The sequence below is a fragment of the Drosophila miranda genome (assembly GCF_003369915.1).
Source record: "Drosophila miranda strain MSH22 chromosome Y unlocalized genomic scaffold, D.miranda_PacBio2.1 Contig_Y1_pilon, whole genome shotgun sequence".
NCBI classification, from domain to species: domain Eukaryota; kingdom Metazoa; phylum Arthropoda; class Insecta; order Diptera; family Drosophilidae; genus Drosophila; species Drosophila miranda.
The window spans coordinates 32,337,235-32,363,098 of NW_022881603.1; the positions used below are offsets into that span (position 1 = coordinate 32,337,235).

General features: G+C 50.7%; 3 protein-coding genes across 3 annotated transcripts; 2 read left to right on the top strand and 1 right to left on the bottom strand.

The window, feature by feature from the left end:
- Positions 1-61: 61 nt before the first annotated feature.
- On the top strand, positions 62-2,022 carry LOC117191355 (transient receptor potential cation channel protein painless-like; the record flags this gene model as incomplete). The annotated part of the gene is made up of 2 exons (XM_033396248.1): positions 62-1,888; positions 1,951-2,022. Coding segments are annotated over 2 exons (1,899 nt in total), but the record flags the coding sequence as incomplete, so codon positions are not given.
- Positions 2,023-3,361: 1,339 nt separating this feature from the next.
- On the bottom strand, positions 3,362-4,520 carry LOC117191357. The gene is made up of 3 exons (XM_033396251.1): positions 4,486-4,520; positions 4,159-4,431; positions 3,362-4,093 (listed from the first exon to the last, which is right to left on the bottom strand). The coding sequence occupies exons 2-3, from the start codon at positions 4,416-4,418 to the stop codon at positions 3,376-3,378; spliced, it is 978 nt and encodes a 325-aa protein (XP_033252142.1). The 5' UTR covers positions 4,419-4,431; positions 4,486-4,520; the 3' UTR covers positions 3,362-3,375.
- Positions 4,521-20,354: 15,834 nt separating this feature from the next.
- LOC117191616 (proteoglycan 4-like) lies at positions 20,355-25,806 on the top strand. Its single transcript, XM_033396435.1, has 3 exons — positions 20,355-20,410; positions 20,481-21,190; positions 25,760-25,806. Exons 1-3 carry the CDS (start codon positions 20,355-20,357, stop codon positions 25,804-25,806), a joined length of 813 nt encoding a protein of 270 aa, XP_033252326.1.
- Positions 25,807-25,864: the final 58 nt, after the last annotated feature.

A 25,864-nucleotide genomic window follows, 5' to 3' on the forward strand; every position in this document is an offset into this window, starting at 1 on the left:
TGGACAGCGGTGCCCAGGCCAATCGCCAGGACAATCGAATGCCTCTCAGGTGGGCTCCTGCATTCAGCTGCTGCTCGAGTACGGAGCCTCTCCGAATTTGGTGGATCAGGGCGAGTTCACGCCCCTCCACCATGTGCTGAAGAATAGAAAGATTGAGGCAGGCACTAAGCTGGAGCTGATCCGACTTTTCCTAAAACAACCACAGTTGGACATTGACAGCTATCGAAACGGGCAGGTACGCCAGATGCTGAGGGATCAGTATCCGGAACTGCCGTTGCCGGAGCTGCGCGAGGCCGGAGCAGAGATCGACTGCGAGCGACTCCTCCGCACGCTGCGGGACGGAGACGAGAACCAGTTCGAGCAACAGTTCGCGGAGTACCACCAGAACGTCAGCGGAAACGCAGACAACCAATGCAATGCCAACCAGGAGGAGTATCAGTCCCTGCTGGCGGAGAGTATCAAGCGGGGCAAGCAGCGAGCCTTTGAGGCCATCCTCGAGACGGGCATCAACATTAATCCTTCAAAATTGAGCGACATCAGCCCCGTGGAGTTGGCCGTAATCTGGGGCAACCACAGGGCGCTAGAGAAGCTGTTGAAGCATCCGCAGCTGAGGCTGACATCGCATTCCAAGCTGCTGATCGCGGTTATCAGTCGCCTGGGTGAGCAGCCGCTGGACGACTTCTGTGACCACCAGCGCTGCTTTCAGCTGCTGCTCGAGAGCGATCGTGTCGACATCAATGAGGCGGACAAGGCTGGCCTGGTGCCACTCTCCTATGCGGTCAAGTATCGCAACACAAAGGTGGCACAGGAGCTTCTACGGCAGGGAGCGTACATCGGGGCGAGAAGCGCGTTCGGAGATCTTCCCATACAGGAGATGGACCCGAAAGTGCTGGAGGAGCACTTCGATTCCTGCATCACCACCAACGGGGAGAAGCCCGGTGACCAGAGTTTCGAGATCATCATCAACTACAAGAATCTGATGAGACGCCAGCGAGAGCCCGGGCAGTCGGACAAGCGGAGCATTGGCCATCCTCACCAATTGGAGGACGAGATGACTCCAATGGCATACATCGCCGATTCCAAGGAGCTGCGTTACCTGCTGCAGCACCCGCTAATCTCGACTTTCCTCTTCCTCAATTGGCACCGCCTCTCGGTGATCTTCTATCTGAACTTTCTACTTTACTCTCTCTTCACTGCCTCCATTATCACGCATACGCTCCTTAAGTTCCACGAAATCGACCACACGGGCCTGACTGCCCTCTTCGGCCAGTTCTCTTGGATAGGGATTGTGTATCTCATGATCCGAGAGGTCATACAGCTTGCCATGTCGCCGCTGCTGTACTTCAGGTCCATCACGAACCTGATGGAGGTGGCTCTCATTGTCTTGTCGATCCTAACCTGCATGGAAGCCAGCTACGACAGGGAGACGCAGCGCATACTGGCCGTCTTCACCATTCTGCTGGTGTTCGTGGAGTTCTGCCTGCTGGTTGGCTCCCTGCCAGTACTCTCAATTTCGACGCACATGCTCATGCTGCGCGCCGTCTCCAGCAGCTTCATCAAGAGCTTTGCTCTCTACTCGATCTTTGTGCTTACGTTTAGTCTGTGCTTCTACATACTGTTTGGCAAGCCCCAGGTGGATTCCTCCTCTCCGAAGGACAGCACGCCAGAGCCAGCAAAGGAGGGAGAAGATGATGGTCACTTCAACACATTCTCCGTGCCCATCGAGGCGCTCATCAAGACGATTGTGATGCTCACAGGAAAATTTTATGCCGGTGACATAAAGTTTGACAGCGTCTACACTTACCTGATCTTCCTGCTCTTTGCGTTCTTCATGACCATTGTGCTGTTCAATCTCCTGAATGGTCTGGCTGTCAGCGATACTCAGGAGGTTCTTTATTTCCTTTTCTACCTCGGCTTTATCCAACTGTTTTCTCCCCTCTTTTCCCACAGGCCATCAAGGCCCAGGCGGAACTGAACGGCGCCATTGTCCGCACCAATCTGCTGACCCGCTACGAGCAAGTTCTCACTGGCCGAGATGGACACGCTCAGACCTCATCGTCCCCAGTTGAACAAAGGCAGTCGGTTCGCTCGAGGAAGACCATGAACTAGTCACCGGTTCAATCGTAATTTTCTTCATGCTTTTCTTGAGTCTCACGCCCTCGTGGCTTTTCCCAGACTTGGGGCCCCACTAGGCAGAAAAGCGAAAGGAGAGAAAATCTTCACTGATGAATCGCCTGATCGGATCGGATGGGCTGTTATATACTCACAACACATACTCATTGGCCGCACTTGCGAATCGCTGGGCTGTGAACAAGCTTGAATTGAAAGAGTGTCGGCACTTCGGTGTGCCAAAGATATGTATCTTGAATCCCCTTGAATCAGCTCGTGTTGATTTTTCTGCCGTGCATTGCACTTTTGAGCTCAGGTCCTAAACGAGAGTCACACACCACACACATGCACATTATTATCATTATCATCATCATTATGATAATGACTGTGAGCGAACGAATGCTGATGAAGCCTCATTGTCAATGTCGAAAGTTATGGGATTGGTTAAGGAAACCCAAGGAGGGATATGAAAAGTATTGCGTTCTGCTCTGGCATATGATCCCAGCTTTAATATTAGATGGATTCCCCTCCCAAGCAACGATGCGACAATCAACGGACATTGATTAACAACTGTATGTACATATGCATCTACAGTGGGTACACAGCAAGGCAGGCGCGATTAGATACAGGCCAGCGCCGAGCAGCGTAGACACCCAGTACCCTGCCACCCTCCGAGGGAAACAGAGAGCGATGAAGGGGGATCTGTGTGTGCGTATCCAATGAATTAATATTTCATTCTAGAACGCAGTTGTCTGCGTTAGTTGGGCACACACACACATAGTACATATAGGCTGGCAGCGTTCCCATTCAATCTACTCGACGGCTGATGCACGCCAGTAGCCCCGCTGGAAACTTCCGCAGATTCTGGAACGCAGAGGATGCGGGCTATCGGCGACAGGGGAATACTACTAAGCAGAAAGAGAAGGCGAGTTCATATTATTGCCAATTTAATGCAAGAAAAATAAAGAGTGGAGTGGGCGATGCCAAAGGCAGAAGAAAGAAAGGCCGTAAACCAAAAGAAGAAGGCCTGTCTCGCTCTCTCGTGGGAATTGACTTTGAATTTCGAATATTTCGGTATCTATTTTCATTGCGGCCAAAAACGGAGAGACGATTCCGTGTATTGCGATGCCAGCATCAACGAAAATAGATGCCCAAATGGAAGTGCAAACATCTGAGGGGAGGGGTGGAGTGTCGGGCGTGTGGCCGTGTGTCTTCTGTCAGTGTGTGATTGGATACTGCTTGCTGCTTTCTGCTCGATGGCTGCCCCTAGAGCACGAGGTGCAGGCGTATCTGGAACACCAGCTGCTCGACGGTCTTCTTCAGGAGCGCCGCCAGGGACAGGATGAATCCCAGGAGGCTGAGAGAGAACAGCCAGGGCGTGGTCATGAGCACGGCAAAGAAGACGAGCGTCTCGTCGCCCCGGGCATTGGCCATGCGCCACAGCAACTGGCGCTGGATGGTGCGCAGCTTGAACTTGCTGTTCCACAATCGGTGGCGCTTCGAGCCGACGGTTTCGTTGAAGCCCACGGTCTTCTCGACCAGCCAGAACACCGCGCAGCACAGCAGTTGCAGCACCAGCAGCACGACCTTGACCACAGCGGTCTCCAAGATGGTACAAGGCCACCATGCGCTGACGGTGCTCCGGCTGCATTGTGGAGAGCACGACTGCGCCGAGGGACTCCAGCGGGGAGACCCTGGGGAAGGGCCGTCGGAGAGCTCCTTCCACTCCGAGTCCGACTCGGTGCGCTCTATCGAGCTGAACTCGCTCTGGCTCTGACAGGTCTGGCTCTGACAGGAGCACGACTCCTCCTCTTGGTCCTCCTCGGTGGGCATCGAGTAGTCGACCTCGTAGCGGCAGTCGGAGTACTCTTCGTGGGGGTCGTCGTAGTAGTCTCCGCGGCTGTCCGGAGAAGCGCCGCCTGTCCAGAGGGAGCTCAACACGGGCGGTGGTCCCATCGAAGCCATCTGTGGCACAGCATTGAATCTGCAGGGGAGCCGGGGGTAAGTTATGTCCTGGGGGGATGGGGAGTCTGGGCTGCTGCCGCTCACCCATCTGAATCCCCCATCGGAGGGATGGTGGGGGGTGAGCGTGACCTATTGGACCCATTGGGCGGGACAGCAGAGGACTGGTGTGGATTTGGCCTAGGAAGGGCATCGCATTGAGTCCATTCTTGTCGGCGGAACCTTCGGGGGGACCTGCAGCCCCGGCTGCTGCTGCTGCTGGTCGGTAAAGACGAAGAATCCATGGATCCGAAAATACCCCGCGAGCGGGTGAATGGGGAACGTGGATTGTTAATAGTTGGATTCATCTTATTCCAGCACCTGTGAGGAAATATTCGTTCATGGGCTTTGTTTTGTATTTGTATTTTTATTTACTTTATGTTCCCTGTGCTTTCGATATTTGCTGCCGTTCTCTGTGTTGTGCCGCTCTCTCCAGATATTCGTACTGAATGATTTCCAGAGCCAGTTCTGAACGGCTCCAAGTGATAGTTCAGGGCCCACTTCGATGTTGTGTTTCGAATCACAGGTCAGGTGACGTACTTTCCCTGGGCAGAGCTGCGACTTGCAATAGTTGATCGGCTTTGTTGGTTTGGGATAGGACTTGCGATTAATACCATGCCACCATACTCCTTGGTGTGGCCGAAATGTTGGCTACCATTCTGGGATTAAGGAGTTAAGGGTTAAGGGTTAAGGAGAGTGGTGGAGGGGGGGGGGGGGGTATATTTTTGCTTGGCTTTACATCTTCCTTAATCTGCTGTTTTGTTTCACAGCCAACCTGTCATTTGTACATTGAATTGCTGCTTCCAAGAGGCCGCCAGCCGGCAAGTGTCATTGCAGTCCCTCCAGTCGACTCCACTCCAGTCCAGTTTTTTCCCAAACTGTGCGACGTGAATAACTTTGATGATTTCTTGGCCCAAAGGCGCCCACACAATATAAATACTCCTCCCTTTTTTGTCAATAAGTTTATTTTCAGTCGTTACATTTACGAATAACAGGCGAGTTTTTCTACTCAAATCAAATATTAAAATTAAAAAACGAAACAGTTATTGGTTGATGTCCTTCAGCTTCTCTGGTTCAGTCTACTCAAGCCAAATCAAATATTAAAATGAAAAAACGAAACAGTTATTGGTTGATGTCCTTCAGCTTCTCTGCATCTGTCTTGGCGGCCCACAAGCGGCACCCAATTTTTTTATAGTCATCGCTGCACATGACTATCGCCCTCAAATACTCGGCCGGCACCCCAGTTTCCACTGATAGTCTTAACACGGTCACTTTTTTTTTCCTTAAAAACGGCAGCAATTTTTTACATTGTCTTCGAATTCCTTGAAACCATACCTCTTATTGCTGTGTAATGTTGGTTCATTACGTGGTTTCCCAAGGTGCTCAACCTTCCAATCATTTTGCCGCATAGTTTGAACTTGCAGCCATGCACGGGGGCGAAGCCTTAGGGGAAATCGGTGTTTTCAAATTGTCCTTTCCACTTTCAGTACTAACTTTCAGAAGTTATTATATGTATTTTTTAAAAATTTTACTTATTTACTTACTTAAGTCCGGATCCTCCCGAACCTCCTGCTCCTGCTTCTCCTCCACGTGGTGCACTGGCTCAGACGAATCATATATTTCATCAGAAATAGTACACTCCATATCATTGACTGTATAACCAGAAATATTGTGAATATTGTCAGAAATGTTGTCAATATTCTCCTCAATATCGTTGTGTTGTGGCCGACTCCTCCGTATGACCGTGCATATTGTTGTCAATATCCTCAATATCCTGAGTTGTGGCCGACTCCTCCGTATCACCGTGCATATTGTCACCTCAATATCCTGAGTTGTGGCCGACTCCTCCGTATCACCGTTCATATTGTTGTCAATATCCTCAATATCCTGAGATATCATCAGAACAGAAATATTCTGCACCGGAGTAACAGGCTCAGCATACTTCGCGTGCGTCGTCCCCGCTGAATGGAATACATTATTAGAAGAATATAATATAATTGTAACTAATTTACTTACCCTTACGTTGATGGTCCAGAAAAAAAAGTACAAATTAATCACTCCTGCTGCACTTATGTCGCAAGCTTGGGCTCCACCGAACGACAACGTCATGTTGGCAATTTCCTGTGCTTTCGGGCTTTGCACTTTCCGGCCTTGCAGATGGTCCCAGCATATCCCGCATAATACATTAACAAGGGCACTGTCCACCCCGTCAATTCTTACACCTCCCAAATTAATGTACATCTTTGTCTTATTTTGTGTTCTTTATTTATGTTTTAAATAACGGGGCATGTATGGTTTTGGTATTTACTCATCGATAGTATTATAAGAAATACCAATGTACTCGATATGCCAACACACATTTATTCGAATACGACGATCAAGAAGGAAGAACGTTTACAGATATTTTGTTGCTATTCGATACGGACCGATAAATATCACATAATTCCGCGTCTAGTTTCCTGATTTCAACATGTATAAAAATAAAAATAAAATAATTGTAAGGCAACATATATTAACCCTAACCGATCGAGATATTATACTGCAATTAGTTTTATGCGATATTATACTGCGATATGATACTGCGATAGGTTTTATGCGATATTATACTGCGATAAGTCTGAGGCGATTTATTCGACGATCGACAAAAATAGAGAAAAGAGTGAAATAAGTTAATAAGAGTAACCCAAGAACCGCGCCAAGATGGATAAAAAGATAGATTCAGAAATGCATAAATTGTCGTGTTTCGATGAGGACATAAAGGAACTCAATCTGTTCGAGCCTTATCAGGACATAGAGGAAGATATGTTCGAGACGTCGCAATTGTCGTGTTTCGATGAGGACATAAATGAACTCAATCTGTTGGAGCCGTCGCAATTGTCGTGTTTCGATGAGGACATAAATGAACTCAATCTGTTCGAGCCGTATCAGGACAAAGAGGCAGAGGAACATCTGCCGTGTGGACCGCTGGACCGGCTGGTTAGTACATTGCCTATGGATGTTGACGACGACACTGAAGGTGAGTATATTGTGGCAATTACATTGGAGCAGGTGAATCAGACTTTTCTTCCTCCAGGTATCGTCGGTAACGATGATCTGGTCAACGATATTGGTCGCCTTCAAGCGAGCAATGAATTGTACAAAGGTACAGGCCCCCGAAAATCTGGTAACGGACGCATTGGAAGAACTGAAAATGCAAGGAAACATAATGAATGGACGCATTTACATGACTGTAAATTTACAGAAACTAAGCGACTCAGAATTTTCCATTTACATGGATGAGTATCACATGCCGTGGTACCAATATGCAAAAAAAGGACCGGTACATAAATGGAAAATTCTTGCAGTCGCTGCAATCCCAATTAACGGGAATGAAACTCATTATTTGTATTTCCACATTTGTCCCGTTTCCAAAACATCTGCACTAGCCAGGAATGCGGTCAAGGAAGGACTCGATTTAGTATTGAGGGAGGTTGAGAGTGGGGGCTTGTCAAGTCAACTGTTGGCAGTTGGATCCGACCACTGCTTGGCAAATTTCATGCCGTGCAAAAGTGTAAGGGGAAAATTCCCCATATTGTGGGATCTGCCCCACCTCAAAAAGGTTATCCTAAAAAATGATATACATGAGGATGTGCTGTTGTCAAATATGTAAGTCAAGGAATACAGGAAAGAAAATTACAAGACTATCTTTGAGGCTACGAAGTCGGTAGACAACTTGCCCGACTACCTAATGTCTGATAAAGTTAAAGAAATCATTAAAAATGAAATAATGAACTTATTACGCGCTGTTGAAAAAAATTTCGAATTTAGAAACGAACCAATATGTTTTAACAACATGAACAGCAATACCATCGAGGAACGTGGCAAGCATTTATCAACAATTTGTATAAACATAATGAAAGTATCGTTTAAAGAAGATTTCAACAGAAACCCAGTATATTATGCTACAACTGTAGTGTTCATGGCTCTCCAAATAATGGACCAAAAAATTAAATTATTAAATAAGACGTTAGAAAATATTTTGTAGTATGTAGTAGTTTTAATAATAATAACAATAATAATAATAATAATAATTTGTTTTTTATTTTATTTATTTTATGTAGTATGTATTATACATGTACTTTACATAATTAATGTATTTTCATCTGTAGAATGTAGAATATTTTCAGCCTGTACAAGATTTTCAGCTGTAGAATGTAGAATATTTCAGCCTGTACAAGATTTTCAGCTGTAGAAGCCTGTACAAGATTTTTGAATTGATTGTTATTGTTTGATTGATTTTGTTGTTCTGAAGGCTTGATCCACCGGTGACCAGGGACGCAGGATGGCTCTAAGCTATAGTATTTATTGTACGAGTAATAATCAACTAGCACAGCACTAGCATTTAACCCGTATTCAGAGCAGACTGTAAGTTTAAGTTAGTCTGAAATTGTTTTTATTAACATACGAATAATGAAATTGAACAAAACCCTTAATAATTTGTTGTCAGTAAGTAAGTAGTATATAATGGTTATATAGAGGGTAAATATTGTATAAACGAATATCTTTACTGTATGTACCATTTTGTAACAGAGTAAATATTTTGTAATTGCAAATGTTAGATTTATGCATTCTTGAATTTTCATTTCTTTTTCTTTTCGTTATAATAGTTTTATTATCTTTATTTGGTTTTCTGTTTTCGTTTTGTTTTTTTTTTGCATTTGATATGATTCGGTTCAAAATGTGTGTGTTGTTTACGCACATATTATGGTTAATGGTTCTTAATCTTGTTCGTTACTCTTTTATTACCCTTTTTGTATATCTTTTGTTTTATAAATTAATCTTTAGCTAAGCTGAGGAGCGTAGCGTATCGGATCAAATCAATCAAAAGTTGATGGGTCTAAGGGGCTAGCTAACGAGGCAGTCAATGGCAATGGCAATGGAAATCCAAATGGAAATTTATGCAAACCGTGCGGCAAAACTAAAAAAACGAGGGGGAACGTTGTGAGTTGCTGCGGACACCGCAACTCTACAGTTATACCCGATACTAAGTCAGTATGGCTCTCCTCCGGCAGACGCCTCTACAGAAAATCAGTCTGAGCGTGACGTCGGGCGCTGCGTAGCCACTGTAAATTGATTTGTTCCTTTTGGCTATAAAAATTATCTGATCTAAACCAGATTCAGCAATCTGATAGATATGGTCGTTATCTATGATTCTGCGTTTTTAGTTTTCTCGAATGTGCAATATTGTGGATGCAACAGATTTTCGTCCTTTGTGGGGGCAGAAGGGGGTGGGATGAAATTCTGAGATATACGTTTTATGGTGAGATCTAACAGAAGTGCGGATACCAAATTTGGTTACTCTAGCCTTAATAGTCTCTGAGATTTGTGGATGCCCCAGATTTTCGTCCTTTGCGGGGGCGGAAGGGGGTGTGGCGAAATTTTGACACAAAACGGTCAAGGTCCGATATATTAGGAGTGTGGATACCAAATTTGGTTGCTCTAGCTCTTATGTTTTCTTGATTCTGGCTATAATAATTATACGATCTGGTTCAAATTTTGCACTCTAGAACATATAGTCATCCTCTACGATTCTGCGTTTTTGGTTTTATCGTATCTTTAAAATTGTGGATGCCACAGATTTTCGTCCTTTGTGGGGGAGGAAGTTGTTTTGATGTTTTAAAATATTCTTGTAGCAGTGACATATCACAGAAGTCTGGATCCAAACCATCGTTGCTCTAGCTCCTATAGTCTTTGAGCATTAGGCGCTGAAGGGGACGGACAGACGGACGGACGGACAGACAGAATGACCATATCTTTAAGACTGCGGAATTTGAATTGGATCGTATCATTATTATAGCCAGCATCAAGAAAACAATTTCATTTTTTCTCGCCCTGTCTCTCTCTAACACACACGTAGCATAGGCGGCTTTGCTTAGAGTAAAACATTAGCGCCTAGATCTTAGAGACTACAAAAGCTAGAGCAACCAAATTTGGTATCCACACTCCTAATATATCGGACCGAGACGAGCTTGTTTCAAAATTTCGCCACACCCCCTTCCGCCCCCGCAAAGGACGAAAATCTGGGGATATTCAAAAATCTCAGAGACTATTAAGGCTAGAGTAACCAAATTTGGTATCCGCACTCCTGTTAGATCTTACTATAAAACGTGTATCTCAAAATTCGAGAAAACCTAAAACGCAGAATCATAGATAATGACCATATCTATCAGATTCCTGAATCTGGATCAGATCAGATCATTTTTATAGCCAATAGGAACAAATCAATTTGCAGTGGCTACGCAGCGCCCGACGTCACGCTCAGACTGATTTTCTGTCTCTCTCGCACGCACTCTTTGTCGTGTCGTTCAATATTAGCGGCGTCTGCCGTAAGCCATTCTGACTTAGTATCGGGTATAACTGTAGAGTTGCGGTGTCCACAGCAACTCACAACGTTCCACCTCGTTAGTTTAGTTTTTATACCCGATACTCAAAATGAGTATTGGGGTATACTAGATTTGTGGTAAAAGTGGATGTGTGTAACGTCCAGAAGGAATCGTTTCCGACCCCATAAAGTATATATATTCTTGATCAGCATCAATAGCCGAGTCGATTGAGCCCTGTCTGTCTGTCCGTCTGTCCGTCTGTCCGTCCGTCCGTCTGTCCGTCCCCTTCAGCGCCTAGTGCTCAAAGACTATAAGAGCTAGAGCAACGATGTTTTGGATCCAGACTTCTGTGATATGTCACTGCTACAAAAATAATTCAAAACTTCGCCCCGCCCACTTCCGCCCCCACAAAAGACGAAAATCTGTGGCATCCACATTTTTAAAGATACGATAAAACCAAAAACGCAGAATCGTAGAGGATGACTATATGTTTTAGAATGTAAGATCTCAACCAGATCGTATAGTTATTATAGCCAGAATCAAGAAAACAATTTCATTCTTTCTCGCTCTGTCTCTCTCTAACAGACAGGTTTCATGGTCGGTTTTGCCAATTGCAAAATATGAGTTCAAGGATCTCAGAACCTATAAGAGCCAGAGCAACCAAATTTGGTATTCACATTCCTGTGATATCGGACCTTGACCGTTTTGTGTCCAAATTTCGCCACACCCCCTTCCGCCCCCGCAAAGGACGAAAAACTGGGGCATCCACAAATCTTAGAGACTGTTAGGGCTAGAGTAACCAAATTTGGTATCCGCACTTCTGTTAGATCTCACTATAAAACTTTTATCTCAGAATTTCGCCCCACCCCTTTCCGCCCACACAAAGGACGAAAATCTGTTGCATCCACAATATTGCACATTTGAGAAAACTAAAAAGGCAGAATCATAGATAATGACCATATCTATCAGATTGCTGAATCTGGTTTAGATCAGATAATTTTTATAGCCAAAAGGAACAAATCAATTTGCACTGGCTTCGCAGCGCCCGACGTCACGCTCAGACTGATTTTCTGTCTCTCTCGCACGCACTCTTTGTCGTGTCGTTTAACATTAGCTGCGTCTGCCGGAGAAGAGCCATACTGACTTAGTATCGGGTATAACTGTAGAGTTGCGGTGTCCGCAGCAACTCACAACGTTCCCCCTCGTTTTTTTTTTGCATCTGATATGATTCGGTTCAAAATGTGTGTGTTGTTTACGCACATATTATGGTTAATGGTTCTTAATCTTGTTCGTTACTCTTTTATTACCCTTTTTGTATATCTTTTGTTTTATAAATTAATCTTTAGCTAAGCTGAGGAGCGTAGCGTACCGGATCAAATCAATCAAAAGTTGATGGGTCTAAGGGGCTAGCTAACGAGGCAGTCAATGGCAATGGCAATGGAAATCCAAATGGAAATTTATGCAAACCATGCGGCAAAACTAAAAAAACGAGGGGGAACGTTGTGAGTTGCTGCGGACACCGCAACTCTACAGTTATACCCGATACTAAGTCAGTATGGCTCTCCTCCGGCAGACGCCTCTACAGAAAATCAGTCTGAGCGTGATGTCGGGCGCTGCGTAGCCACTGTAAATTGATTTGTTCCTTTTGGCTATAAAAATTATCTGATCTAAACCAGATTCAGCAATCTGATAGATATGGTCGTTATCTATGATTCTGCGTTTTTAGTTTTCTCGAATGTGCAATATTGTGGATGCAACAGATTTTCGTCCTTTGTGGGGGCAGAAGGGGGTGGGACGAAATTCTGAGATATACGTTTTATAGTGAGATCTAACAGAAGTGCGGATACCAAATTTGGTTACTCTAGCCTTAATAGTCTTTGGGATTTGTGGATGCCACAGATTTTCGTCCTTTGCGGGGGCGGAAGGGGGTCTGGCGAAATTTTGACACAAAACGGTCAAGGTCCAATATATTAGGAGTGTGGATACCAAATTTGGTTGCTCTAGCTCTTATGGGTTCTGAGATCCTTGAACTCATATTTTGCAATTGACAAAACCGACCATGAACCCTGTGTGTTAGAGAGAGACAGAGCGAGAAAGAATGAAATTGTTTTCTTGATTCTGGCTATAATAGTTATACGATCTGGTAGAGATTTTACACTCTAGAACATATCGACCCTCAATCGACTCGGCTATTGATGCTGATCAAGAATATATATACTTTATGGGGTCGGAAACGATTCCTTCTGGACGTTACACACATCCACTTCTACCACAAATCTAATATACCCCAATACTCATTTTGAGTATCGGGTATAATAAAGCAATGTTCCGTCCTCCATACAAATGTGCTTCATTATCGATCCAATAGCAAACATCTATTGTATCTATCCCATGTACAATTTATATGTGTATAATATGCAATTAATTACGATATTATTTTAATTAGGCATAGACCGGAATCAAATCCCCTCTTCCCCTCGCCACCACAACCCCGAAAGCTTCAACAGAATCCAAAGCAGGGGTTCACGTTCACCCGCAAAATGTTTGTTGGCTTAAGTTCTACATATTTGGTTCTCAAATTGCCTATCCCCATTCAGTAGCCATAGAATATCTAGATGGGTTCCCGAAACAAAAGAATATTTGTATTTCTTAATAAAAATAACAACAATAAACGAGGGGGAACGTTGTGAGTTGCTGCGGAGACCGCAACTCTACAGTTATAACCGATACTAAGTCAGTATGGCTCTCCTCCGGCAGACGCAGCTAATATTAAACGACACGACAACGAGTGCGTGCGAGAGAGACAGAAAATCAGTCTGAGCGTGACGTCGGGGGCTGCGTAGCCAGTGCAAATTGATTTGTTCCTTTTGGCTATAAAAATGATCTGATCTGATCCAGATTCAGCAATCTGATAGATATGGTCATTATCTATGATTCTGCGTTGTTAGTTTTCTCGAATGTGCAATATTGTGGATGCAACAGATTTTCGTCCTTTGTGGGGGCGGAAAAGGGTGGGGCGAAATTCTGAGATATACGCTTTTTAGTAAGATCTAACAGGAGTGCGGATACCAAATTTGGTTACTCTAGCCTTAATAGAATCTGAGATTTTTGAATATCCCCAGATTTTCGTCCTTTGCGGGGTCGGAAGGGGGTGTGGCGAAATTTTGGAACAAACTCGTCTCGGTCCGATATATTAGGAGTGTGGATACCAAATTTGGTTGCTCTAGCTTTTGTAGTCTCTAAGATCTAGGCGCTAATGTTTTACTCTAAGCAAAGCCGCCTATGCTACGTGTGTGTTGTGAGGAAAGGTATTCCCACACGTAGGGGGCAGTGCAGGGTTAAGCGCTAACGGCCGTTATCCGGGGATATCCGGAGGCGGCGAATTCCCGAGGAGAGCTCTCCCGGGGACCCAAGATGAGAGGGGAGGACCCCTGGAGAGAGAGCCGCGGGATGACGGGATCGGGCCGGCAGTGGCCCAGCGCACGACCAAATATGGTCATGAGATCACGCCACCAGCCAGGTCCCGTTGGAAAGCGACAAGGGAATGAAGGAACGCCGATGGAAAAATACGGGCACCGCATGGCGGAAAGTGCCGTTAGCGCCAGGCGGCATCGGCGGCGCTGACGCAGAAGCGAGCCTATAAGAGGAGGGCCGCGACCAGGAACAAGGGAGAGTCAGCAAACGGAGCTAGCGAGAGTGAAGTGCACAGTGAGTGACAAGAGTGAGACCAAGCGAAGGGAAAAGAGCGTTAGAAAGCGAACACGTTGTGTGAGGATTGAGAGGCGGACTCGAGCGTGCAGCCAAGAGCCAAAGACCCCAATCCCTTGAACCAACGGTGCCACGCTTGACGCGCAACCCACCAGGAGTGAGGCACCCTCGGGCCGAAAAGCCAAGGGAGTCGAGTGAGAGCGAACGCGTCAGGCGCCTGACTGAGAGGCGGATTTGGGCCGCGTGCCAAGAATCGCTAGCCCCAGTCAGTAGAGCCGGCGGTGCCACGCTCGGCGACGCCGTGGGGGGCCCAGGGAGCGCCACGCTCATCGAACCACGGAGGAAAACCACGAGGAGAACCCGCACCGGAGTCGGAATAGCGTAAGATAGACTTAAGATACCAATAAAGCATACTAGCATACCAGTACAAGACCCAACCCGTGCCTTCTTACTTGTCGTCGGGGCAACATACAAATATTGTTGCAGCGAGCCTACCGACCGCTGAGCCAGCCCAGCTGCATCAGACGGGAAAAGAACGGATCGTAACAACTGGCGCCCAACGTGGGGCCTCTCGACAAGCAAAAGACAAAGTGCATTTGGGAAGGGCGGTATTGAGTTTGGTATCGCTAGGGCATAAAAATGAGGAGCCGACGATGGGTTCATTCATTGAGGAAAGAGGACTTGGTCCAGTGCGCGCGGGCGTGCGGTCTTCGATTGGAAGGCACGCTGACCGAGATGCGCCGAATCTTCAAGGAGTGGATAGAGAAACACGGAGAGGAACCGGAGTATGCGGACGCGCTCGAGGCCTGGGAGATGAAGGCGGGAGGAGCCGCGACCGCGGCCCAAATGGAGGACGGGGCGGATCCATACGAGCGCCTGACGCTGCCGGCCAGTGCGGAGCAAGTAACGCTGTGGAGACGGCCGTCCGAGACCCCAGAGGAGCTCATCGCGAGCCTGGCGGTCCCGGTGAAAAGCCGGTCGCCTAGCCGACCGCGGGCAGAGAGTGGGGAGAGGCCAACCAGGCCAGCACAGCCGGAGCAAGGGGGCGCGAGAAACCCACAGGGATTGGAAGAAGGGAGAGCAGGGGAGGATCGTCGACGGGGACTAGATGGTCAAACCACGAGACCGCCCAGTTCGAGTTTTGCTCACGTCGCCAAACAGGTCAGGGAGTGGATCGGGCGCTCATGTGGTTTGTAGCCAACAACAGGCAGTGGCAGACATGGGACGCATTTGCGCGTAGCTTCCAAGCATACTTCCTGCCGAGGGGGTATTTTGAAAAATTACTCCAGGAGGTGAGGTTGAGGAAGCAAAGATGGGGAGAGCCATTCAAGGACTACATGGTGGAGATGCAGACCCTTATGCGGCCACTAAAATGCACGCCCGAAGAGCAGTTGGAGCTCATTAGAGACAACAGCATGCCCGATCTGAGGGTGTTCATCCGGCCACATAGGTGCAGAGACCTTGATCACATGATGACGCTGGCCGACGAGTTTGAGGCTCTGGAGAGGGACCGGCTGGAGTTCCAACGGGAGTGTCCGGCGAATAAGGCAAAAGCAAACAATCCGTTCGCTCGTCCGGCAGTAACGGAGATATGTCGCCGCTGCCAGGGCGACACGACAGCCAACTCTGATTCGACAAGGGAAAAAAGGCCGGTCCCAACGCGGCGGGACGACCAAGCGAACACGAACATAGAGGCTGGGTTCGTGAAAAACGCAGCCCAGGCGTGTCGACGATGTGGAAGTGACCGCCATTGGGCACAAGCATGCGATGGCCGACCTATAACATTCTGCTGGAGGTGCGGCAAGGTAGGAGCCCCGACATGGCAGTGCTGCCAGAAAGCGGGAAACGCCCCGCGACCCAAGCCGCGAAGGGCCATGCCAGGGTCGCAAGACGAAGCCCCCCAAAGCTCATAGGAGAACTCACGGAGGAGGATGTCCAGCTGTCGGCGGTAGTGAGGATCGCGGGCAGCAACTGGAAAGCAACGGTCGATACCGGGGCGACAAGCAGTTTTATCAGCTGCGAGGCGGCGAGTAGACTGGGGGAAGAGGGGCGACAGAAAGAGACGAGGAAGCTGGTGCGGCTGGCTGACGGACGCAGCCGAGAAATCAATTCCCAGATCGAGGTGGAGCTGGCCTTCGGGGACAAGATCGTTACAATCCCGCTTCTCGTGTTGCCCGGAGTAATAGATGAGCTGGTTCTGGGATGGGATTTCCTCGCCGCGGTCGGAGCAGAGGTGACCTGTGCGGGACACAGGATTGTGATCCCGGCGAGAGGCCACCGCCAGGGGCGGGTGGAGGAGAAGCTGTCAGTGGCGGTGGTAGCGAACACGGGAAGGTCTGTCGAGCCCGCATCCGACGGAACGCAAGCGGAGGAGGGGTCGGTTGAAAACTTCCTGGCAAAGGAGTTGGAAGAGTTCCGAGAACTGAAGGGAGTGTCGAACATAGCTACACACACGATCTCTATGAGTGATGCACAGCCGGTCAAACAGCGCTACTATCCCAAAAATCCCAAGATGCAAGCCGAAATCAACCAACAGGTTGACGAACTGCTGGAAAGAGGGTGTATTGAGCCATCGAAGAGCCCGTACAGTTCACCCATCGTGATGGTCAAAAAGAAGACGGGAAAGTGGAGATTATGCGTGGACTTCAGACAGATAAACGCGAAGTCCATCAAGGATGCGTACCCCATGCCAAGAATAGACTATATTTTGGACCAGCTCAGGGAGGCACGGTTCATCAGTAGCTTGGACTTAAAGGACGGATATTGGCAGACACCACTGGAGGAAGGCAGTAGAAAGTTCACCGCGTTCACGGTGCCCGGCAAAGGGCTGTTCCAGTGGAAGGTGATAGGGGGAGAGGGCATTGGACCAGGTGATAGGCCCCTAGATGATGCCACACGCGTTCGCGTACCAAGACGACATCATTGTCATCGGCCGTACCGAGGAGGAGCACAAGCGCAACCTCGAAGAAGTCTTTCGACGGTTAAAGAACGCCAACTTGCGCCTAAATGTGGACAAGTGTCAATTTTTTAGGAAGGAGCTACGTTACCTGGGGCATTTGGTAACGGGAGACGGAATCTGCACCGATCCCGAGAAAGTGGCGGCCATTAAGGAGTTGCAGCCGCCAGCGAGTGTCAAAGAGCTACGACAATACTTGGGCGTGGCCTCCTGGTACCGGCGTTTCGTAAAGGGATTCGCCACGTTGGTGCAGCCCCTCAGCACTTTGCTGAAGAAGAAGGCCAAGTGGGAATGGTCAACGGAACAGCAACAAGCGTTCGAGGACGTAAAAAGTCGGCTGACAGCAGATCCGGTGTTGGCATGCCCAGATTTCTCAAAGAAATTCGTGCTCCAGACGGACGCCAGCGACTACGGACTGGGGGCGATCCTGACGCAAGAGACGGAGAAGGGCGAGAGGGTCATCTCATACGCCAGTAGGACTCTGAATAGCGCAGAAAAGAACTATTCGGCGACTGAAAAGGAGTGTCTGGCCATTGTATGGGCTATAAGAAAGCTAAAGCCCTATATGGAGGGATACCATTTCAAGGTGGTCACGGATCACATGGCGTTGAAATGGTTGAACAGCATCGAGAGCCCAACAGGGAGGATCGCCAGGTGGGCGCTGGAGCTACAACAATACGACTTCGAAGTGGCATATAGGAAAGGGCAGCTGAACGTAGTGGCGGATGCACTGTCCCGACAGCCATTGGCGGAGCGATGACTGAGAACCACCGAGGAGGAAGCAGAAAAGGGACACGAACCGGAGGCAGAGTGCGGATGGATTCAAAAGGTCAAAGAGAGGATGAGGACGGAACCGAGGAAATATCCGGATTACGTCGAGGAAGCAGGCCGGATATACCGGCACATCCCGCACCGGGCTGGAGAAGAAGAGATAGCATCATGGAAGTTATGCGTACCGAAGGATCTAAGAGAGAGAGTTATAAGAGAGAATCACGACTCGGCGGAGGCGGGGCACGCGGGCGGCAGAAGGACGATGGCCCGAGTAGCCGCCCGATACTACTGGCCGGGGATGCACCGAGATGTGAGGACATACGTGAGAAAGTGTGAAAGCTGCATACGCTACAAACCAAGTCAACTGCAGGCGGCCGGGAAAATGCTGACACAAGTGCCAGAAGAGCCGTGGGCAACGGTGTGTGCCGACTTCGTGGGCCCTCTGCCCAGGTCAAAGCATGGGAATGCCATGTTATTGGTGATGGTGGATCGGTTCTCGAAATGGACCGAGTTGGTCCCCTTGTGAAAGGCCACTGCGGAAGCACTAACGAAAGCGTTCCGAGAGCGCATCGTGTCCCGGTTTGGCGTGCCGAAGGTGGTGATCACGGATAATGGCGTCCAGTTCACCAGTAGAGCTTTTAAGAGGTTTTTGGAGCAGATGGGTGTACGGCATCAGTTCACGGCGCCGTACACGCCGCAGGAGAACCCGACGGAGCGAACTAATCGGACAGTGAAAACTATGATAGCTCAGTTCACCGAAGGGAACCAGAGGAACTGGGATGAGAAATGGCCAGAGATAATGTTGGCCGTCAATTCAGGGGTGTCCGAATCCACCGGGTACTCGCCGGCGTTCGTGGTCCAAGGGAGAGAGCCGAGGCTACCAAAGGCTCTATACGATGACGAAACGCTTGGCACAGGACAGGGCACGCACACTCTGGACGAGAACGCGGCCAAGTTGAGAGAGGTGTTTCAACTGGTGAGGCGGAATCTCGAAAGAGCGGCGCAGGACCAGGCGAGGTATTATAGCCTGAGGAGGAGAGCGTGGAAACCCACGATTGGAGACAAGGTATGGGCCAAGCAACACCATCTATCCAACGCGGCCGAAGGGTTTGCGGCAAAACTGGCCCCGAAATATGACGGGCCCTACACCATAATGGATTTCGTGTCCCCGGTCGTTTGTAACTTAAAGAAGGACAGCGAGAAACGGACGCGGACCGCGCACATAGGGGACCTGAAGCCACAACCCGGGGAAGGAACCCCCAAAACAGGCCCGGGAGCCGAAACGTAGACGACGCACAAGGAGGGACAACGGGCAAGGCATACGGAGAAGGGTGGACGAGCACGGAAGACAGAGACTAACGGCAGGGGCAGAAAGGAGAGTCCCAGCTGGATGCCACGCAGGACAAGGTCGTACGAGTTACTCTTACAACTAAGGTTCAATAAAACTAAGAACCACGCGTGTCACGCAGGACATGAATCGCCCACAAGGGAGGAGCGGGTGGCCCAACTTGATGCCACGCAGGACAAGGCCGTACAGGATGCTCTTACAACTAAGGTTCAGTAAAACGGAGCAGCAGACGGCGGCCGACGGACCAATACAGCTGGACCTACAAGAAAAAAAAAAAGGAGGATCAGCTCGTCAGCCAATTGGAACTGATCAAAGGCAAAGAAGGTAGAAGACACCCGGGTTACCACTATCCCGGGGGGGGGGGGGGGGGGGGGCTTCGACGGACGAGGGGGCGCCCGAGAAGGGGGTTCCGAGATGAGCAGAAGTTCGGGTCCGGGTCCAGGGCATAGAAGCCAGCTGCTAACGTCGGGGATGGCGGGACAAAAGCGGATGCCGCCCATGCGCGGTCTACCGGCTGGGAATCGGATGATCCTGGGTCCGAGGCGCTGCACGGGGGTGACATCCGCGTCTAAGCCGATCCAGAGACGGGCGGAGCTGGCCACGGGGGGCGGGCCGATGTTTGGCAGCACGGGCGAAAGGTCGGAGGACCTATTGGTCACGGGCTGGGAGATCGGTCAGCACCCTGGACTGGAACCCAAGGACGGGCTGGAAGAAAGGCAAGGTGAGATGAGGAACCCAAGAACTCAGGAGGCTTACCAGATCCGAGGTGAGCCGGGCAACACGTCGCCAGACCTGAAAGTAGAAAGGGCCAAATAAAAAAAAAAAAAAAAAAGGGGAAAAGGAAGAAAAGTGGGAACCGGAGGAAAGCTAACAAAATTAGGGGGCACCCTAGGGTTAACGCGGCGAGAGGCGCGGATAACTTTCAAAACGGGAGCGAGCGAGAGAGCCAGCTGGAAGGCAAGAGAGAGCCGTCCCACGGGCCCATGTAAGGCACCGTTACATGGAACGGTGAACACCGGCCTTATAAAGGCGGGAGGGGAGCAGCGCTCGATCAGGTCTTTTCAAAAGTTGACCACGTGGAAAAAAGAAAAAGGGTAAGATGCAGCAGCATTTAATGAGGTACCTAGCGGAGCAGCGAAAATGGATTCGCCGCGGGTATCAGGCTATGTATATCATATGTGTATCAGGATATCGCCGGGGTACACCGAGGCGGAAAGTGACCTAGAATTGGTGAGCTGGGAGCCGGCGCCACGGAGAGAACGCAGACGCGAGGAGCCCCACCCAAGCGCGAGGAGCCCCGGACCAGCAGTAGCAAGGAGCCCCGCACCAGCAGACGCGAGGAGTCCCGCACCGGCAATCGCGAGGAGCCCCGGACCAGCAGGCACGAAGAGCCCCGCACCGACAAGCGCGAGAAGCCCCACCCCAGTAAGCGCGAGGAGCGGCCTGAGGGAGGAAGGAGGGGGCGCACGGAGACGCGGAAGGAGGAGCCCAGTGAGCGGGCCTCGAAGCGGGCGTCCACGCGTTCGACGCGTACGGCCAAGGAAGAGGAGTCGTCGGCACGCACAAGGGGGAGGTCGACGGCGCGGCGAGGGGATCAGCGGCCGACAGACCCACAGGTCGAGGAGCCGCAGCCAACGCCGGCCGAAACCGCGGTCAAAGAGCCGCAGACAACGCCGATCGAGACCGCGGTCAAAGAGCCGCAGTCAACGCAGGCCGACATCGCGGAAGATAACGCGGCCGCTGAGGCACGACGCCTCGCGGAATGGCACCGGCGGTTCGCGCTGGCCGCGGCGGCGGAGGAGCGGAGACAACGGCGTGTATGGGAGGACGCCTTGACGCTGGCAAAGAGGCTGAAGGCCACGCAGGAGGCTGAAAAGGCGGCGCAAGAAGCGGAGGCGGAGCGCCACGAGCGAGACGTCGCGCACCAATGGCGGTGTATTAGCCGGGTCGACGCAGCGGAGCGAAGGGAGACGGCGCGTCTGCGGGCGGAAGCGGAGAAGGCAAGGGCGACGCGGGCGGAGGGCGCGGCCGGCGGGCTGGCGGTGATCTCCAGCGACGAGGAGGAGGCGGAGTGCCCACCAGCGCCAGGAGAGGCTACGACGAGCCGAGGTGGAGGAGGAGGAGCTCTGGCAGCCACCCCCTGAACACGTCGAGTCCGAGGAGGAGCCACGGCCGCAGGCCCCACCGTCACCGGGGGCAGAGGAAGAGCTGTTCCGGCGTCGGCCGCCGGCTGACGACGCGCGCGGCCAAGGGGGTCAGCAGCAGCAGCATCAGCAGCAGCAGCAGCAGCGTCAGCAGCAGCAGCAGCAGCAGCAGCGTCAGCAGCAGCAGCAGCAGCAGCGTCAGCAGCAGCAGCATCAGCAGCAGCAGCACTGGCACGGGCCACAGGGAGCCGCCATCGGGCCGTTCGTCTCGCAGGAGGTGCGCTCCGCGGTGCGAGACGGCATGATGTGGCACGTGCAAACGCTGCACATATCGTGGGCCTCTGGGCCCGCGCCCCAGCAGCCCGGGCAAGAAGCGAGGAGGCTCGACTGTGGGAGGAGGCACCACGCGCCAGTGACGAGCGGGACCCGAGGCGGCGGGCACGGCCACAGGAGTCGACAGGCCCAGCGGTGGCACCCACCGCCGAAGAGGTGCCCGAGGAGGCGCCCGGGAGGACGGCAGAGGTCGAGACGGAGGGCACGACGAACACGCCAACATCACTGACGGCGGAGGGCCCAGCGGCGGCGCCCGAAGCCGAGGTGGCGGCCGACGGCGAAGCGGATGACGGCGCAAGAGCAACGGCGGAAGCGAAGAAGGACGAGGCCGCGGAACAACACTCACCTGAGCCATGGGAGAGAGGTCCTTGGCGATGGCCGGAGCCCGGCCAGGGCGAGCGTCCGAAGCTGGGCCGACAGGCGTCGTGCCCAGGGGAGCGGGCGGAGGCGCGCCGGCCCGAGCTCCAGCGCCAGGCATCGTGGCCCCAGACGAGGTCGGCGGACAACTCACGGTGGCGGGCCGTCAACCGCGAGGAGTGGCCGGCCGTCGTCACGCGCTCTCTGGCGCGGATAAAGCCAACCGCGAGGAGTGGCCGGCCGTCGTCACGCGCTCTCTCGCGCGGATAAAGCCAACCGCGAGGAAGGTGAAGCGTCTGGTCAACGACGGGGGCGTCCGGTACCGGCTATTGGTGTCCACCGACCGGCAGGAGGTATTCCGGGCTAGTTATTGAGGAGAAAAGAAGAGTAGAGAAGAAGAATGGAGAAGAAAGTAACTTAAAACAAGAACAAGTAAAAAAGGGAAAAGACCAAAAAAAAAAAGGGTGTTTTAAAAAAAACGAGGGGGAACGTTGTGAGTTGCTGCGTACACCGCAACTCTACAGTTATACCCGATACTAAGTCAGTATGGCTCTCCTGCGGCAGACGCCGCTAATATTGAACCACACGACAAAGAGTGCGTGCGAGAGAGACAGAAAATCAGTCTGAGCGTGACGTCGGGCGCTGCGAAGCCAGTGCAAATTGATTTGTTCCTTTTGGCTATAAAAATTATCTGATCTGGTCCAGATTCAGCAATCTGATAGATATGGTCATTATCTATGATTCTGCGTTTTTAGTTTTCTCGAATGTGCAATATGTGCAATGTGTTGTGGATGCAACAGATTTTCGTCCTTTGTGGGGGCGGAAGGGGGTGGAGCGAAATTCTGAGATATACGTTTTATAGTGAGATCTAACAGAAGTGCGGATACCAAATTTGGTTACTCTAGCCTTAATAGTCTCTGAGATTTGTGGATGCCCCAGATTTTCGTCCTTTGCGGGGGCGGAAGGGGTGTGGCGAAATTTGGACACGAAACGGTCAAGGTCCGATATCACAGGAGTGTGGATACCAAATTTGGTTGCTCTGGATCTTAGAGGTTCTGAGATCCTTGAACTCATATTTTGCAATTGGCAAAGCCGACCATGAAACCTGTGTGTTAGAGAGAGACAGAGCGAGAAAGAATGAAATTGTTTTCTTGATTCTGGCTATAATAATTATACGATCTGGTTGAGACTTTACACTCTAGAACAGATAGTCATCCTCTACGATTCTGCGTTTTTGGTTTTATCGTATCCTTAAAAATGTGGATGCCACAGATTTTCGTCCTTTGTGGGGGCGGAAGTGGGCGGGGCAAAGTTTTGAAATATTTTTGTAGCAGTGACATATCACAGATGTCTGGATCCAAAACATCGTTGCTCTAGCTCTTAGTCTTTGAGCACTAGGCGCTGAAGGGGACGGACGGACGGACGGACGGACGGACGGACGGACGGACGGACAGACGGACAGACAGACAGGGCTCAATCGACTCGGCTATTGATGCTGATCAAGAATATATATACTTTATGGGGTCGGAAACGATTCCTTCTGGACGTTACACACATCCACTTTTACCACAAATCTAATATACCCCAATACTCATTTTGAGTATCGGGTATAAAAAAAACATGGTCTTACCTTGCAGCAGAGGAACAGCGGGGAATCGGGGGAGCTTGAATGAAGGCGGCGGAAGGCGTCAAAGCGGGAGGAAAACTTACCCGAAGCATCCAGAGGGCCGGCGGAAAGCAGGCGGCCCAGCGAAGGGTAGTAGGAAAAACCAGACGCGCACAAGGTAAACAAAGAAAACACCCGGCATCGCGAGAAAATGGTACGTTTCCAGTCCATTGAGGAATTCGCGATCCGGAAGTAGAATACGCACGCTGCGACATATCGAGTAGAGCACAGAAACGACCCTACGCTGTATCGAGTGGAGCGTAAGGGCAACGCTGTGTCATATCGAGTAGGTCAGAATAGCGACCGTACCCTATACCGGGCGGGGCAAAGAAAAAAAGCTCCTATGCGAACTATCGGTAAGGGGGAATCGAATCGATCGCGCTCATCGGAGAGGTACGGCAACACCGCAAGGCGTGAAGCCGAAAGAGGGCGCCAGGGGGCACCCGGGTCGAGAACAAAGCACGCGCACCGGTCGCGCGGGGCTTTTGAAGCATCCCAAACCTGGGACGCGGAAAACCGGGTTTTCCGCCAATAAAAGAAAGGGGGAAGTGTGAGGAAAGGTATTCCACACGTAGGGGGCAGTGCAGGGTTAAGCGCTAACGGCCGTTATCCGGGTATATACGGAGGCGGCGAATTCCCGAGGAGAGCTCTCCCGGGGACCCAAGATGAGAGGGGAGGACCCCTGGAGAGACAGCCGCGGGATGACGGGATCGGCCGGCAGTGGCCCAGCGCACGACCAAATATGGTCATGAGATCACGCCACCAGCCAGGTCCCGTTGGAAAGCGACAAGGGAATGAAGGAACGCCGATGGAAAAATATGGGCACCGCATGGCGGAAAGTGCCGTTAGCGCCAGGCGGCATCGGCGGCGCTGACGCAGAAGCGAGCCTATAAGAGGAGGGCCGCGACCAGGAACAAGGGACAGTCAGCAAACGGAGCTAGCGAGAGTGAAGTGCACAGTGAGTGACAAGAGTGAGACCAAGCGAAGGGAAAAGAGCGTTAGAAAGCGAACACGTTGTGTGAGGATTGAGAGGCGGACTCGAGCGTGCAGCCAAGAGCCAAAGACCCCAATCCCTTGAACCAACGGTGCCACGCTTGACGCGCAACCCACCAGGAGTGAGGCACCCTCGGGCCGAAAAGCCAAGGGAGTCGAGTGAGAGCGAACGCGTCAGGCGCCTGACTGAGAGGCGGATTTGGGCCGCGTGCCAAGAATCGCTAGCCCCAGTCAGTAGAGCCGGCGGTGCCACGCTCGGCGACGCCGTGGGGGGCCCAGGGAGCGCCACGCTCATCGAACCACGGAGGAAAACCACGAGGAGAACCCGCACAGGAGTCGGAATAGCGTAAGATAGACTTAAGATACCAATAAAGCATACTAGCATACCAGTACAAGACCCAACCCGTGCCTTCTTACTTGTCGTCGGGGCAGCATACAAATATTGTTGCAGCGAGCCTACCGACCGCTGAGCCAGCCCAGCTGCATCAGACGGGAAAAGAACGGATCGTTACAGTGTTAGAGAGAGACAGGGCGAGAAAAAATGAAATTGTTTTCTTGATGCTGGCTATAATAATGATACGATCCAATTCAGATTCTGCAGTCTAAAAGATATGGTCATTCTCTAAAATTCTACGTTTTTGGTTTTCTCATATCTTTAAAATTGTGGATGCCACAGATTTTCGTCCTTTGTGGGGGCGGAAGTGGGCGGGGGGCGGAAATTTTTGTAGCAGTGACATATCACAGAAGTCTGGATCCAAAACATCGTTGCTCTAGCTCTTAAAGTCTTTGAGCACTAGGCGCTGAAGGGACGGACAGACGGACAGACGGACAGACGGACGGACGGACGGACGGACGGACGGACAGACGGACAGACAGACAGGGCTCAATCGACTCGGCTATTGATGCTGATCAAGAATATATATACTTTATGGGGTCGGAAACGATTCCTTCTGGACGTTACACACATCCACTTTTACCACAAATCTAATATACCCCAATACTCATTTTGAGTATCGGGTATAAAAAGAAGGCTATCCTCCAACGGATCGAAGCATTGAACTCCCTTTCCGAAACGGAGTTAGTTAGTTTTCAGAAAACCCAATAGCAAGTTTTCAA

Excerpts from the sequence above, each read along its gene's own strand:
- LOC117191357 (XM_033396251.1), bottom strand. The coding sequence starts at position 4,418 with ATGAATCCAACTATTAACAATCCACGTTCCCCATTCACCCGCTCGCGG. Across the intron at positions 4,094-4,158 it reads CCGATGGGGGATTCAGATGG|ATTCAATGCTGTGCCACAGA; the intron begins GTGAGCGGCAGC and ends GCTCCCCTGCAG.
- LOC117191616 (XM_033396435.1), top strand. The coding sequence starts at position 20,355 with ATGCAGCAGCATTTAATGAGGTACCTAGCGGAGCAGCGAAAATGGATT. Across the intron at positions 20,411-20,480 it reads CGAAAATGGATTCGCCGCGG|AATTGGTGAGCTGGGAGCCG; the intron begins GTATCAGGCTAT and ends AAAGTGACCTAG. Across the intron at positions 21,191-25,759 it reads CGTCGCGCACCAATGGCGGT|TATCGGGTATAAAAAGAAGG; the intron begins GTATTAGCCGGG and ends ACTCATTTTGAG.